Source organism: Gallinula chloropus (genome assembly GCF_964237585.1).
Source record: "Gallinula chloropus genome assembly, chromosome: 7".
NCBI classification, from domain to species: domain Eukaryota; kingdom Metazoa; phylum Chordata; class Aves; order Gruiformes; family Rallidae; genus Gallinula; species Gallinula chloropus.
Window position 1 is genome coordinate 13,837,289 of NC_140092.1, and position 15,626 is coordinate 13,852,914.

The window sequence follows — 15,626 nt, forward strand, 5'->3', positions numbered from 1 at the left end:
ATGTGTGGCCAACGACTGGAGAGATTTATTGCCTTTTGGACATTAGTTTTCATAAGGATAGTTACTGGGCTTGCTGGAGAGGGAAGATCTGTGTGGAAAAAGGACCCCCACTTCAGCCCTGTGAGTGAAACACAAATATTTTTGTATGACACTTTCCCCAAGGAGTTTCTCTGGGGTGCAGGGACAGGGGCTTTCCAGGTGGAAGGCAGCTGGAGGAAGGACGGGAAAGGCTCCTCCATCTGGGACCACTTCATCCACTCGGAGTTCAGAGAGGCTGACAGCACAGATGTCTCCAGTGACAGTTATACCTTGTTGGACAAAGATTTATCCGCTCTGGAGTTTTTGGGAGTTACCTTTTACCAGTTCTCAATTTCATGGTCCAGGCTTTTTCCCACCGGCATGGTAGCAGCTCCCAATGAAGAGGGACTCCGGTACTATAACACCCTGATCGACTCACTGCTGTACAGAAATATTGAACCTGTGGTTACGCTGTACCACTGGGATCTGCCCCTGATGCTGCAAGAAAAATACGGGGGATGGAAAAACGAATCAGTAATTGATATCTTCAATGACTATGCTACCTTTTGCTTCCAGACCTTTGGGGAACGGGTTAAGTACTGGATTACAATCCACAATCCATATTTAATTGCTTGGCATGGGTATGGCACAGGTATTCATGCTCCTGGAGAGAGAGGGAAAATAACAACCGTCTACTCTGTAGGACACAATTTGATCAAGGTACAGTATAGTAAGATGTTACAAACTGATCTTGCACTGCCGTGGGAAGTGATGGGAGCAATCAGTCATGTAATCGATGTTAAAAAAAATCAAGGAATGTGAAAACACTGAGAAGTAACCCTTAGCTAAATCCACACATTGATTTTACTATTGTTGTCACAACAGCTGACTCAGTCATTATTTGTTTTAAAGTCCTTGTTTGTTGTTTTATTTAAATTCGGCTTTGCCTACAAAATCTGGCTTTTGTAGAGCACAATTTTTCTTTGGAATTCTTTCCACTTAGTTATGCACACTGACATAACCATTTGGCTAAACCGAAATGACTATTCTATTAGTTTAAAATGAAATTTATTTGCATTTGTTTATTGGATCAATGCTACTAGCAATAGAGAATTTATAAAAATATGATTAGTTCTAGCTTAACACAATCATACAGCAAAATGTTTCTTGCTAAACTAAGAAGGTGGACAGTTCTTGGGTTTGGAAGAAAACAAATGTCCTCGTCAGTATTCTAAGAGTTTTGAAATTTCATTATTTCCTTGATGCTTTCAGCATTTTAAATTTCACGCCAGTCTTTTGTATCAGCTGCCTTCTACACAATTACACATCCAAAAGGCTTGATCCCGTGATCAGTAGCTTCAACAGCTGCAGTACTGGGTCCTAAGTTGTTCATGGTATCCTTTCTTTGAGAAGGACAAAAAGAGAAGTGTGAAGTAGGTCGTATTTTTTAAAGGAGAAAGTGCAGACGTAGTTTCTGGCAATCTCAACCACATTTCAGTGTCCAGGCTCTCCTCTGACAGATTATTAATTTCATTCTACCAAGTAGCTAGTTTCTTTGCAGAGGAGCTTATATTCTTATTTTATCTTGCAGTAATTGAAAACAGTTTCAAATAAAAGCCATTTAAGATAAGAATTAACAATATCAATACAGCATTTTTTTCATCTGTAGGGCTCAAAGTACTTTACAGAGCAGGTTGCGATCTTGTCTCTATTTGATAGAGCAGCTAGTGTAATTCTTCTTGCTCAAACTATTCCTAGCTGGCACAAAGAGAATTTTTCTACTACCTATTACACGTGACAAATGTAATTAACAAATGAATGTATTTTTCCTGCAGAAAGAAGTATGCATGAGGGGAAAAAATAACTGCTAGAGTAGTTAAAAATATTCTGCAACTGGCCATTTCTATTTCTTGCATTGTTTCTGGGTGTAAACCTCCCGAACCTCCTGTTTTTTCAGAAAATTCATGCTGCAATCAATAGAAGTTTTACACACAGAATCACTAACAGATTTCAGAGATAGCACGAGAGCAATTTAACTATAGAGATTTGTGAAGCATCTCAAAGAGAACTGATGCTCAACCACTTTTTTTTTTCTATTTTCAAGTGCTATATAAAATATATTTGATATAATACTTGTAAAAAATACAATGTTAAATTGGTAGCATTTCTTGCCTTCATTTCTGAGTGGCACACTGGGGTATCAGCATTTTCCCACTCTGTAAAATCCATGTGAGCAGTACACAGCACATAGGGAGCAATGCTTCTGCTGTGGAATCGATGGGGTGTTCCAGGAAGCCAGGCACAGACGGGTCTGATACGCAAATTACTGACCTGAGTTCCTTGGTCAGTATTACTTAACTCTCAGACTCGATCTAGCTTTAAAGTCTGTGAATCTGAGTAGAAAATAAATCACTTCAATGAAAGAGTTAATGAGACTTTCAGCCACACACAACACATTAACTAGTACGTTATTAAACTTGGGCAGAAGTCATTTTCATTGTATCTCTCTTACAGCTCCATGAACATTACCTAATGTGTTAGCAGTTCTCTCACATTGCACTGTAAAATTTCTGAAGGTTTTAAGTCTTCATGAAGAATCTCAAATTTGTAGTGATGTATTTGAGGAACTGCAGTTTGATGTTTGGAGTTGGAGGAGGTGGAATGGAAGGAAGCTCTTGGGGTACCAGTTGGCATGACAAAACTCTTCTTATTTTTTTTTTCTTAATAAAATGTAATGAAAACCAGTCATTCCACAGAAGTCATAGGTCCTATTACATCTTCTGAGCCAAGTAGACATAATCTTTCTCAGATATTTTTGTGGGTATCTAAATATTCAGTTTGTTCAGTATTGTTGACAATACCATATGAATATAATGCACTGATCTGCAATCAGGATTCTTGTGTTATGAAATGTCTCCCCACTGAAAGGCAGGGAACGTTACAAGAATCTCTCTTTAAAGAGATTTCTCGTGGCTTTTTATTTCAGGACTGGCATCTGCAAATCTGTTTCTCAGGCACAGCATTATGGCTACCTTCTAAGTTACCACTGCAGACCAACAGTGTCCTCCCCAAAAGAAACAACCAGCAAAAATGCCAGGATTTGGCAGTGTGAGGCAAAGCCTGTTAAAGCTGTTGTAAAGACTCCCAATTATGTCAGCAGCTTTAGGAAGAGACACGTTCTTGTCCATGTCAAGGCTTCATTTTGCACAGGCTGTCGAAAGGCGGTGTTCTCTGTGCCACCCCATGTACCAGGTCAGCCCAGGGAAATGGGTCTGTAATGCTAAGAAGAGACTAATCTGGACAACACTCCGTTTACACAGCAAATTGCTGAACAGTCATTCTCAAGCCTTTTTGACGAGCTTAAAACTTCAACTTAAAAAGCAAATGTGCACATTGCTGTGTATGCTATTCATACACAGAGGGTAATAATAGCTACTCATCCTTTAAAAGGACCTGACACTACCTCCATGGAAATTAAAAGGAAATTTAAAGTTTGATGCTTAACAATTATAAATTGCTAAGTGGGTCATCTAGATAAATCTGTCCCATTGTATGATCATTGCTATTGACAGGAGGCGCAAGTGGAATATTGCATCAGGTGGAGAGTGGCCATCAAAAGTGTATCTCCTCTCTTCATTAAAGGAGACCGTACTTGACAAAAGCAAGATCAGAAAACAATTAATGGTAGCACGTCACTTGCCATGTGACATTTGAAAGACACATCAAGGAAGATATAAAAACTATGAGCGTGTTTCTGAGGCAGCTGTCATACTGAGCCAGAGAAGAAAAAACCTGCACACTGAAAAAGTAGATGGGTTTCTGTGATTTAACAGTAAATAAATCTGACAAGACACAAGGAAATATAAAGCAGATGAATCCTTGTGGCAGGAGCTAAATGAGGTATATACCTGATATATTGCTACCATTTTTTCTGCATATAGTTATGTACTTTTATACTTAGATTGAGGTTCATAAAGATCACACACTGCAGACCAAAGCTCTCCTTCCCTTCTCTGTACCAGTGCCCTCCAGGCAGTTCTGCCTTCGCTACATAACAGGCAGAAAGGGGATTTTTCTTTTTTCCTGTTGAAGATCATTCACACTCCTTTTCATCTGGTAGAAAAGCCCAGGAGAAAACTGTCAAAGTAAGATCACCCTAAAAATTTTCTTCATGGACACACCTTCACATCACATAGTGGGAAAAGGCAATAAATTCCCTTTCAGACAGGGTGTCTCCAGATAGATGTGTCACAGATGGGGTTCATCTCTGTGCCCAGCTGCATTACTCCCAGCTCTTTGGTAGCTCTCACTATGCCAGGATCTCTTTGTGGACACTGCTGCCTTGGGGAACTTTGGATGAGCATGTTCCAGAGAAGTCCTGTAATTTATTCTCCTTAAAAACAATTTTCTACTGAATGAATGGGGAATAATTCATACCTCTGCATCCAACCAGACGCTCTCTTCCCTTCCTCCCGAGGGGCTTCCTTTCCTCAGGATCTGGAATGATGAAACTACACAAATGCCCGTATTTCTTAGAGGAGGAGGGAAGTCTGTCTCCATCAAGTAGAGCTGTAGGGTAAGCAGCAGAATTGTCTCTGCTTGTAAATGCCTTTGCTGGAAGATTTTTCAAACAGTAGTAGCCATCAGTGATGTAAAGTTCAGCACTGATACACGCTTTTTGGTAGGATTTGTTATTTCCAGGTTAGTTCTCTTACACTCGTCGGCAATCATGAGGAAATACACAATCCAAATGCAAGATGGTTAGGGCACAACAAATCTGGTAGTAAAGCCTCAGTCCTTCAAACCACCCTCTTAGAAGTTTAATTGCCTACATCTCAAGAGCCCTTTTTTCCTTCACCAGGACTGAGCTTCAGAGTCAGTTTGCAAAATAAGGGATTTAGTTCTACTGTGTGTCATCTTTACCACAAACCAGAAGGGCCTCGAACTGAAATAGACTCTCCAAATAAGCCACACACACCCACACACCTGCCCTTCTTCTAAAGTGAAGTTTGACACTATCATCACCAGACTCTCTATTCTAGCTCTTCATGACTTGAAAAACAATTAAACACAAAGTCTGAATAATTTTATTAATACTTTTAAAATTCTAGCTTTCCTAAATGCTCTTGCACTCCAGCACACGAAAATAATGCCATATACCCCTGACATCATTTTGTCTGCTCATTGTTGAGTCAGTCAAGGAAAAATTCTTGACTTTAGTATATCTTAAGAATTTGAAAGCATTGGTTTTTCGATAGTAAACTCTTTGCATACGTACATGATAAATTATAGGATCAGAGTTTGAAGAGAGCATTTAAAGAAGAAAGAGCAATACTGTTGTCTCAATTTTATTAAATTGACTTATCTTACCTAGCCTTTTTACAGAGTTAATACTAACTGATTTAGTGCACTCTGTGACTTTTAGATCTATGGAATAATTTCTGTATAATACCAGAAAAACATGCTGAAATTAATGTGTCATATATATCTAGAATAAATACACAATATTGATCCTGCTTTCACTGTGTACTTAGCCTTGACATTTGTCCTTGATCTAACAAGGAAAGTGAAAGATTAGGGATTAAACTCTAACTGAAAAAAAAAATATTTGTCAAGATTTACTCAAAATAGCAAACTGATGTATGATACAGCTTTTAGCATTCTTCCTCTGAGAACCTTAAGCTGCTTTCCAGCTAATTAACATCTGAAACAGAATTACAGACAAACAAATACTATTGTCTCTGCTATGTCTGTAAAAACTTTCTCTGTGGACAAGTGGCTTTTTTTCAGTAGTTAACCCTTAGTGAGACATCAGCAAAACATACGAATTTGTGTATGGGGATCCTGTCTTGACCCATTAAATGTACTTGTTTGTACTTGAGGCCTGCTCTGGTGACTGGGACTGTATTCTCCGCTCTGGGCAGTGTTTTTAATAGTAACTTTACTGTCTTCTAATCAACCTCTTGGAGGTGCTTATGAATACAGAGAGTTGTCCATGATTGTCTGTGACCTGCCGATGCTGCAGTCTAATTAGCTGCTTTTTGACAAATGGCCTTTCTCCGCTTCACCCAGAAGCGTGTGACTGCCAGGACTCACCTGCTGCTCCTGGCATGCTGCTTGGCCCTGTGCGTAACACAGATGACTTCAGCAGGGTTTTTCTTGTTGAGCCAACGCAGCTACAAACCTTTTCATTATACAGTAGTGTTAATGGCCTGTATCTGGGGGAAAAAACCTGTACTAGCCAGGTGAGAAATCACTAGAGGCAGAGAACAGAGCAAGCCTGGCCTCAGCACCAGCCCTGGGCTCGACCTTGGGGAGAGGACAGTGTGGGGATGGCATTTTCTGGTGGGACTGGTAAGAAATCCATTTTATAATATTTTAATTGTATCTCGCAGTTTGCCTCATGAGTTCAATTTTGCTGACTTCCTTTTTCAGCTACAGAACCTGCATTTCAAAGGTTAATGTTACTTTATCAGTATTTTCAAAGACAGACCTTGAACAAATGTTACGAGCGTGACCTTAGAAACCATAAACAACTGATACACAAAATTTCACAAAGTGTAATTCTTCAGTACTCCCTGGCTTAGCCAACTATCTACCTGACATCTGGTCTTTTGTTTTTTTAAACTGTCAAGGCTGCGTGTTTCTAGATAAATTAACTGAAATTATTGTCAAAGGTAAGCAATGCTGTTTGGCTTGGTAATGATGTCAGTCTAACTCGGCATTCTGTTTCACAATGCCTCTCAATGTTTCTTCTGGGTGCAAACAGTTATTTTCTTTCCAGCTTAAGAGTACAGAGCCCATGTCAGGAATAAAGTAAACCCTGAGTTACTTGACAACTCCTCAGCTGGGAGAGGTCAGCTCCCCTCCCCGTGTCAGATCCTCTGGCATGATTCATGCTGTGATCCAGTCACCCTTCTCTGACACCCCAGCTCTCCCCCTTTCCTATGGGGCTCTGACAATGGTAGTGGTCCCTCAGCCTCCCATATATTCAATTTTTTGTGTGTGTATAGATTTTGACTGCTGTATTCTCTTATTCAAGTAATTCACAACATGACATTTGAAGGCAATTCTGGTGTGTGACCATGTTAAGCTTTCTAAAACACAATGATAATCAGAAGAATGGAATTAATGTTCCATACAGGGCATGCCTCCATCATCACCAACAAAAACAGCAAAATCCTGTCTGTCCTAGGCAGTCCCTATTTGGCCAATGACAAGTATGGAAGCATACCATGCCCTGCTCAACAACATACCATACCCTGCTCATAACCCATACTCTTATAAGCAGATCTCACGAGATACTGCTGCCAAATTTCTGTTTAAAACCCAAGTGGTGTTGCTCTCTACTTGAAAATGAGTAAGTTTCATTCTGTGCTGTTGTATGTACTATCAGAAAACTGATTATAACAGCAGCTTCAAAGAAGTGAACTAAAATCCTGGACCACAGGACTGTGAAACTTGACATTTGGTTTCAAACTTTGCAGCTGGGTCCTTTATCCAAGTTTTTACATTTAGGGACTGTGCAAATACTAAAAGTTGAAGATTTACTGACATGATAAGGCCAAACTAAAACAAATGGAAATATATCCCAAGAAGAGGGATGGGGAGGACATGGTTTGGTCAGAGTAAAGCCAGGTAACCCCCCATAGCACAGAGCAGTTAACAGCACAAAGCCAACACCAACAAAGGAAACATCATTTGAGATTAATAATTCATGGAACAATTGTAAAGATGGTTTAAAATTTTAACTGTGCCAGAAATTATTGCTTGACAAAGAAAGACCTAGACAGGACTGTCTATGTCATAGAGTACAAATCCCACATTAACAGCTGTTTAGTCCCAAAGCGTGCATCTAACAGCTATTCACATCCCTGATGGGGCCTCTCCTGAGATTCAAACCTACGTTAAAAGGCAAAAAGGCACAGCCCTAATGTGTCACAGAGCAGTGCACATCTGATAGTGAGCATTACCAGCACCGTGAGGTGCCATGCAGTACAACAGCATGTTACAGCTGTTACAGCTGTGTGTGCCTTTACCTGTTAATATCTCCATAGAAGTCTGCAGTGGATCAGATGCAGCTACCTGCCTGTTTAGCTGCCAACACACAGAGATTTATTGGAGAGTTCAAATTTAATGCTGTTTTTCTCTCATCAGGCTCATGCAAAAGTTTGGCATAACTACAAAAACCACTTCCAACCATATCAGAAGGGGTTGATGTCCATAGTATTGGGATCCCACTGGATCGAGCCTAACAAATCAGAAGATGCTTTAGACATTTCTAAATGCCAGCAGTCTATGGAGAGAGTACTTGGGTGGTTTGCTAAACCCATCCACGGGGACGGCGATTATCCAGAAGAACTGAAAAATGAATTCTTGTTTTTGCCACGCTTTACTGAGGATGAGAAAAACTACATAAAGGGAACAGCTGACTTTTTTGCATTTTCCTTTGGTCCTAACAACTTTAAACCTCCAAACACTCTACCAAAAATGGGACAAAATCTATCGCTTGATTTGAGGGAAGTACTGAACTGGATTAAGCTGGAATACAACTGTCCTCGAATCTTGATTGCGGAGAACGGCTGGTTCACTGACAGCCACGTGAAAACAGATGACACCACAGCCATTTACATGATGAAAAACTTCATTAACAAGGTTTTACAAGGTTTGTACATAGATTAATTGTTGGATTTTCAGGGAACTCATTTCATATTTAGCTCTGGAATGATTTAATTGTTGTGGCTTTTTTAAAAGAGATAATGGCAACTAGGTTAATTATTAATATAGCATGAGTACAAATCATGGATCAGGATCTACTGGTACTATGTGTTGGACAAACATGGAAAAAACCCATAGTCCCTGTCCCAGAAAGCTAAAGTCCAGCATCTGAGTTTGATTTTAAAACTCAGTGCAAAACTCTGTCAGAAATGAATGAAAACAAATCTATTGGATCACTTTTCACCGCTGGCAGCCCAGCTGTAAATTTTTTGTGCAGGTACACACTTTGACAGCAGGAAAACAAGACAGGGACTACTGTCTGACAGACTGCCACTGCCATGCTGGGTTCCTACTACAGCATAAAAAGCACAAAGGAAATCAGCAGAAGGGCAGTTGTTCTTCAGGGTTACTGTATGACAAACAGAGATACCATACTTTTCATTGTGTTATTTGCCCTTCATAAAGCCAGTGTACAGGAGTACTCTCTGAAGGCAAAAGATTTCATTTTGTATGAAACACAGAAAAGGGAAAACATGAGTAATTTTTTACTCCGACCCCAAATCAGGAAGTACTCACCAAGAACTGCAATTAAGCTCCAAATGAAGATTATCCAGATACTTTGAAAATTGGTTCAAACTGTAAACTTCACATAGCCCAGCTGTGCAGTATGTCCTGCCTTTCCCAGGCTTTGGGGAGGTCACATTCCAGTACTTGGTTTGTGATATTTAACATGCTGCAGAGCCACAGCAGGGAAGTCTCGATGCAGGCCTGGGTTCAGAGGTGTGAAACAGGTAGATTTCTGGACACATACCTTCTTGTTTTAATCCTCTACAGCAGACCTGGCTGTAATAACCATCTGTGGATTTATACTTCTGAAATACTTGGTCAATATTCAGCAGTAACTACTTCTTGAGAATTGTCACCTGCATTTGTATGTCTGCCTCAGAACGCTGGTTTATCTCTTAATCCGTGCCGGTTTTTTCATGAAGTGAACTTTGTCTGATAAGAAATAACATTTGGAACACATTTTCAGTTTCACTTACAGAGAATTCAGGTATAAATTTGTCATTTGCAGCAAAATCAACTAGATCACATTAACCTCAAAACATCATTTATATAGGCCAGATTGTCAGGGGATGGTAGCTGTTAGGGTTGCATGTAACAGGCTATAAGGAGCTACTCTGTGTGTGTGTGTGTAAAGCACTGTAACTGTCCATCTGTCTGTGTCAAAATCCTCAGTAACCCCACCTGGTCACTGCTTTGCCCTTGATATTGCAGCTCTTACAAGGTTAAGGTGAGGATTTGTCCTGTCACGTTTCCTAGCTTAAAGCTGGTGATAGGCAACTAACAGGACTGAGCCTGGAGTCTGGACTTCCAGGCTGCCAGCTGGCACACACCAAAAGTGGGTAACGAATCTTGTTGCTTGTTAGTGTCTAGCAAGAAGCTGCTTTGGAAGTTCTGTTGCCCTTCCTGGTGAATTGGGTTCCAGGTCTGAAAGCAGTTAATTCTGTCATCTTTCTCAAATATAACATGTAAAAGATTGTACATACAGTTCCTTGCAAGGTGGAGGGACATTAAGATTGCCTGAAGAAGGACACATGTGCTGCACCCTTTCCATGAACAGATCAAACACTTCACGCAGATTCTTCTAAAGTCAATACATACCTCATACCAACACATTTAATTTTTCAATTTAGGAATTTCAATTCTTATATGTTAGAGCTTCCACAGATCTTTCAGCTAAAGGGAGAGAGTTTTAGCTTCATGACAAATAAAAATTCATAAACTAGATCAACTGTTGCACCCTTAATTTTTAGTCATGATTCTCTTGTTTTATTGGTATATGATTTGCACATCATCAAATGAAACGTAAAATCTGGATATGGTACAGTATTTCGTGTTTACTCAGAGGAGAAAAAAAACACCCTACAGTAATTTAAGGAACTAGCTATGTACATATTTTTTAATTAGTAAAGACTAAGATGCATAATGTTTGCCACAGTTTTGCAATTAATTGCAAAACTAAGAGCATTAAGAAAATCCTCAAGATTTTCAAAGAGAATACTTTCTCATAAAGCTTTAGCATATATAAGGGACATTTAAGACTCACGGATGTTACTTTCTCTTATGCAGCTGTTAAATACGACAACATAGATGTGTTTGGTTACACAGCCTGGTCACTCCTTGATGGCTTTGAATGGCAACATGCTCACAGCATCAGGCGTGGATTATTTTATGTAGATTTCCACAGTGAAAAGAAGGAAAGGATTCCCAAGTCATCTGCACTTTACTATAAACAAATCATACAAGACAATGGCTTCTACCCAAAGGAGTCTACCCCAAGCTTACAAGCTCAGTTCTCCTGTGATTTCTCCTGGGGTATCACTGAGTCTGTTCTCAAGGTAAGTGTAAAATACTGGGAAGACCACTGGAGGCAGAGTGATCAGCAACTTTACTTTGTGGTTAAATGACTCTGTCCAGCACCTTGTGTTCAGGAATCTCAGCGCGCGCTGCAAACAGAAGTTAAGCCAAGCCATGACTGCATAGGTTCAGCTTTAGGTACTTCACAGGTTTTCAGGTGAGCTAGTCACAGAGCACTGGGTGCTCCTGCAGCCGCAGACACTGCTGCAGGAGCCCTTCCAAGGCTTGCATGTCCATGTGGCATATCAGATCGGGAAAGCACGAAATTGACCCCAACCGATTGTTCCTGGGTTATTTTTTAACCAGGGGAGTTTCCCAATCCAGTTCGCAGTGTATCCATAAGGATGCCTACGAGAGGGTGGCACAGGGCAGGGACGAGGTGGTTATGCTGGTGGCAGCAGAGCTACCTTCAGGCTCAAGGTCTTGCCTAAAGCTACTGAACAAGGCAGAAACAGATTCTAGCTCTAAGTGCTACTTAGACAAGAGGGTGAGAAGGCATTCTTTAAAAAGACCACCGCAGCAGAGACATCAGCACACATGGCCCTTACCATCTAAGCTGCCACTGAAAACATAGCGCACCACCTTTTTTCCAAACTGTTTTCTACAGTACCTATTACTATGTTAGATGTGGTAGATAAGCTATCAGGATGTGTGGCCAGTGTTTGAATACTCTTTTTATCATCACATATGGAAAGACAGTCCAACGACCAATGTCAGCCTCAAAAAGTAACAATAAAACTCTGTAAGTTAACCTACTTTCTGACAACCAGGGGGAAAAAAAGTAAAGCTTATATATACATATATATATTCAAAGTCCATTTTCTTTTAAAAAACCACCAGATTTAAACTGAGTATTTTAAACTTTACTATATTGGATTCCAAATCTGACAAGAAGCATTTTTAAAAATGGAATAGAGAAAAAACCCAAAACATGTGCTACACAGAACCTTACTAACTAGTAGAAGATAATGAAAGATAGAACTCAATGCTACAAGCTGTTTGTGTCTGATATTTTCATAGGCAGAAGGACTATGGGTAACATGAGGGAACACTATGCCACACTTCCACAGGGTTGGTCTCAGCTGCAGTGCCAAAATAATCCGTGCCTGCCTCACATACATGCCGGTGCTTGTTCTTACCACCCTGGTCTCCCACCAGCTGCCTGAGAACTGCATGACCATAAAGTTAAGTCAGCCCAGGAAATGTATCTTTGTGAAAATAGATGTCACATAGTCTGGTGGTAGAGCAAATGCCAGTGTGTAGCTGGATAGAAAGAACTCAATTTTAACGTTTTCTGAGGTAGGAACGGGTAAGACAACAACTAGCACAGACAAAGCCCAGTATAGGTGAGTCAGTTATCCTCTTCTCCTCAGAGCGTCTGAGCAACACCTTCTGACATCCATCACTAATCCTACAGCCAAGCACAGGCAGAAATGCAGACTACAAGCAGCCATTCATTTCAGTAAGCTCCACTGTAATGTATCGTCTTTATTTCCACAGGCAGAATCCGTGGCTTCCTCACCACAATTCTGCGATCCCAGCCTGTACCTCTGGAATGTCACAGGAGATGGGCTCCTGCACAAAGTTAAAGGGGTGAAGCTAAAAACCCGCCCAGCACAATGCACAGATTTTGTCAGTATTAAAAAGCAACTTGACCTCCTGGAAAAGATGAAAGTCACCCATTACAGATTTGCACTTGACTGGTCACTAATTCTACCCAATGGAGATCTGTCAGTGGTCAACAGGCAAGTTCTCAGGTATTACAGATGCATGGTTAGCGAAGTGCTGAAGATCAACATTCAGTCCATGGTCACATTGTATTACCCAACTCACGCCTACCTGGGCCTGCCAGGTCCTTTGCTGCAGAAAGGGGGGTGGCTGAACCAGTCTACTGCCTACGCCTTTCAGGACTACGCAGCCTTATGTTTTCAGGAGCTCGGCGATTTGGTTAAACTTTGGATTACAATAAACGAGCCCAACCGGCTAGGTGATATCTACAATAGGAGCAGCAACGACACGTATCAGGCAGCACACAACTTACTGATAGCACACGCCATGGCCTGGAAAATATACGATGAGCAGTACCGGTCCCTTCAGTATGGCAAAGTGTCGCTGTCCCTGCATTCAGACTGGGCCGAGCCTGCCAACCCTTACTCTGAATCGCATTCAAAAGCTGCCAACAGGTTTCTTCAGTTTGAAATAGGCTGGTTTGCTGATCCCATATTTAAGACTGGGGACTACCCAGCTGCTATGAGGGAATACATTGACTTGAAAGCCAGAAAAGGCCTCTCACACTCTTCGTTGCCATCCTTCACAAGCGAGGAAAAGCAACTCGTCAAAGGTGCAGCTGACTTCTATGCCCTCAATCATTTCACTACCAGGTTTGTGATTCACGAGCCTCAGAATGGGAGCCAATATGAATTTGACCGTGACATCCAGTTTCTGCAGGACATCACCTGCCTGAGCTCCCCTTCCCGTCTGGCTGTGGTGCCTTGGGGACTGCGCAAAGTTCTCAGGTGGATTAAAAAAACCTACGGCGACATTGAGATTTACATCACAGCGAACGGGATAGACGACCAGTCCTTGGACAATGATGAACTTCGGAATTATTACTTAGGGAAATACGTACAAGAAATTTTAAAAGGTGAGTGTATGACAGATTGAAGTTCCCCAGAGCCATTCCCATGGCACCGACCCAGGCATTCCTTAAGCAAGCAGAAAATGAGATGGATCTTACTCATGGCTAAGCACTGCTTCAGATTACTCTTAAGACACCAAAAAGAAAAAGACCATTCCCCCTCCAGTACTTAGCTCTTTCTCCATTACTGGAGGACTAATGAGCATTTGCTAGGGTATTTGCTGTGCTAATTTCACATTGCAAACAAAACAACAGTAAGTTACTAAAGGAAAAGGTTGTTTAAATGGCTCTCTTCTTAGTATTCCCATTTTAATTTCCAGATAGCTTAGAGTACTCACAGGAAGATCCTCTCTCCAACCATTTACAACTTCTTACTTCATCTGGGTCACATCCCCAACTATGCATGTCTTGGAGAGATGCTTCTTCACCAAGGACTGCTAGTTATGATTTCATTACAGCACTCTGACCCAACACTTGGGTGCAGTGGTAGAGCAAGCCATACTGCAGGGCTGAGCAGCTGCGGTTGGAGAGGGCAAGAATTTTCAGAAAGCTCCTCTCATGGCACAGAGGTGCAGCTGCTCCCCTGGAGTCAGGGCAGTTGAGAGAGCAGCATCTGGCTGTCCCTAGGAAAGCTGTTTCCCAGCTCTTACCCTATTGAAATCCAGCTTTTGCAGAGTAGCTACAGGAAATTCCCAAACTCTTTTTTTAAAAGCCAATGATACACCATTTCTAAAGACAGCAGGAGCTCAGTATTGCTAAAAGCACCAGGTGCAAGTAAGTATTTTTTAATGCAATTATGCTTTTAAAGTTGATAATAATTTGAAATCTGAAATTATTACCAGAAGGCTTACAGGTCATGCAAGGTTTTCTTAACATTTGTTTGGTTTTTTTCTCCCCTTCCCAGCATACTACCTTGATAAAGTCAAGATTAAAGGCTACTATGCATTTAAGCTGACCGAAGAAAAATCTAAGCCCCGGTTTGGATTCTTCACTTCAGACTCCAAAGGAAAACCTTCGATAAAGTTTTACAATAACCTGATAAGCAACAACGGCTTTCCTGCCGACCATTCAGCCTGCAGTCCCTCCAGCCAAGAAAAGCAGTGTAGCTTCTGCTTGTTTGTTTCTCAGAAGAAGCCGTTAATATTCTTTGCCTGCTGCCTTTTCTCCACCCTTATCTTGCTTTTAACCATTATTGTTTTTCACAAAAGAAAAAGAAGAAAACGTTTTAAGGCCAAAAGCATCCGGCGCATCTGTGTTTCATTTTAAAAAGGGGCACAAGCCCATGTTCAGTGAGATTCATCTCTATTTGCATTCTACAGAGGACGATGCACATCAGCCAAGTGTAGAAAAGCACTACGTGAGTCACTCCAGTCATACACACCAAGCATTTCATTGGAAAACAGAAGTAACCTTTTGCACAGAAAGACCTATAATGACATTTCTTTCTGGTGAAATTACTTTTATCCACCTTCTGTACGAAGATGATGATAAATTCATCTATTTAAAAAAAAAAGAACATTTCATGATTCTCCTGTGCCTTGGAAAAGCCTTTCACAGTTTGACTTGAAAAGAGGTACTAGACTGTGAGAACTGATAGGCACTTTTCTATGAACCTCTCTGGACCAAAGCATCCTGTGATGTACAGTCATGTTATGAATGTTGTTGAGCAGGAAACTGCAGTTGTTCAGGTTTACAAATAAAAGTGTTATTAAAACTCACAAACTTCCAACTAAATACAAAACCAAGAATGAAATGTGCTGGGCCAGCTTCCGAAGGTACCTGAAAAAGAACAAATCCAAGCTAACTCCCTAACAGGCCAACATACCTCCCT

The 15,626-nt window shown here is 40.9% G+C and overlaps 1 protein-coding gene across 1 annotated transcript; it reads left to right on the plus strand.

Annotated features, from left to right (window-relative positions):
- Positions 1-15,626, plus strand: KLB (klotho beta; the record flags this gene model as incomplete). Its single annotated transcript, XM_084267015.1, has 5 exons — positions 1-738; positions 8,176-8,683; positions 10,870-11,138; positions 12,658-13,801; positions 14,700-15,626. The coding sequence occupies 5 exons, from the start codon at positions 1-3 to the stop codon at positions 15,059-15,061; spliced, it is 3,021 nt and encodes a 1,006-aa protein (XP_084123141.1). The 3' UTR covers positions 15,062-15,626.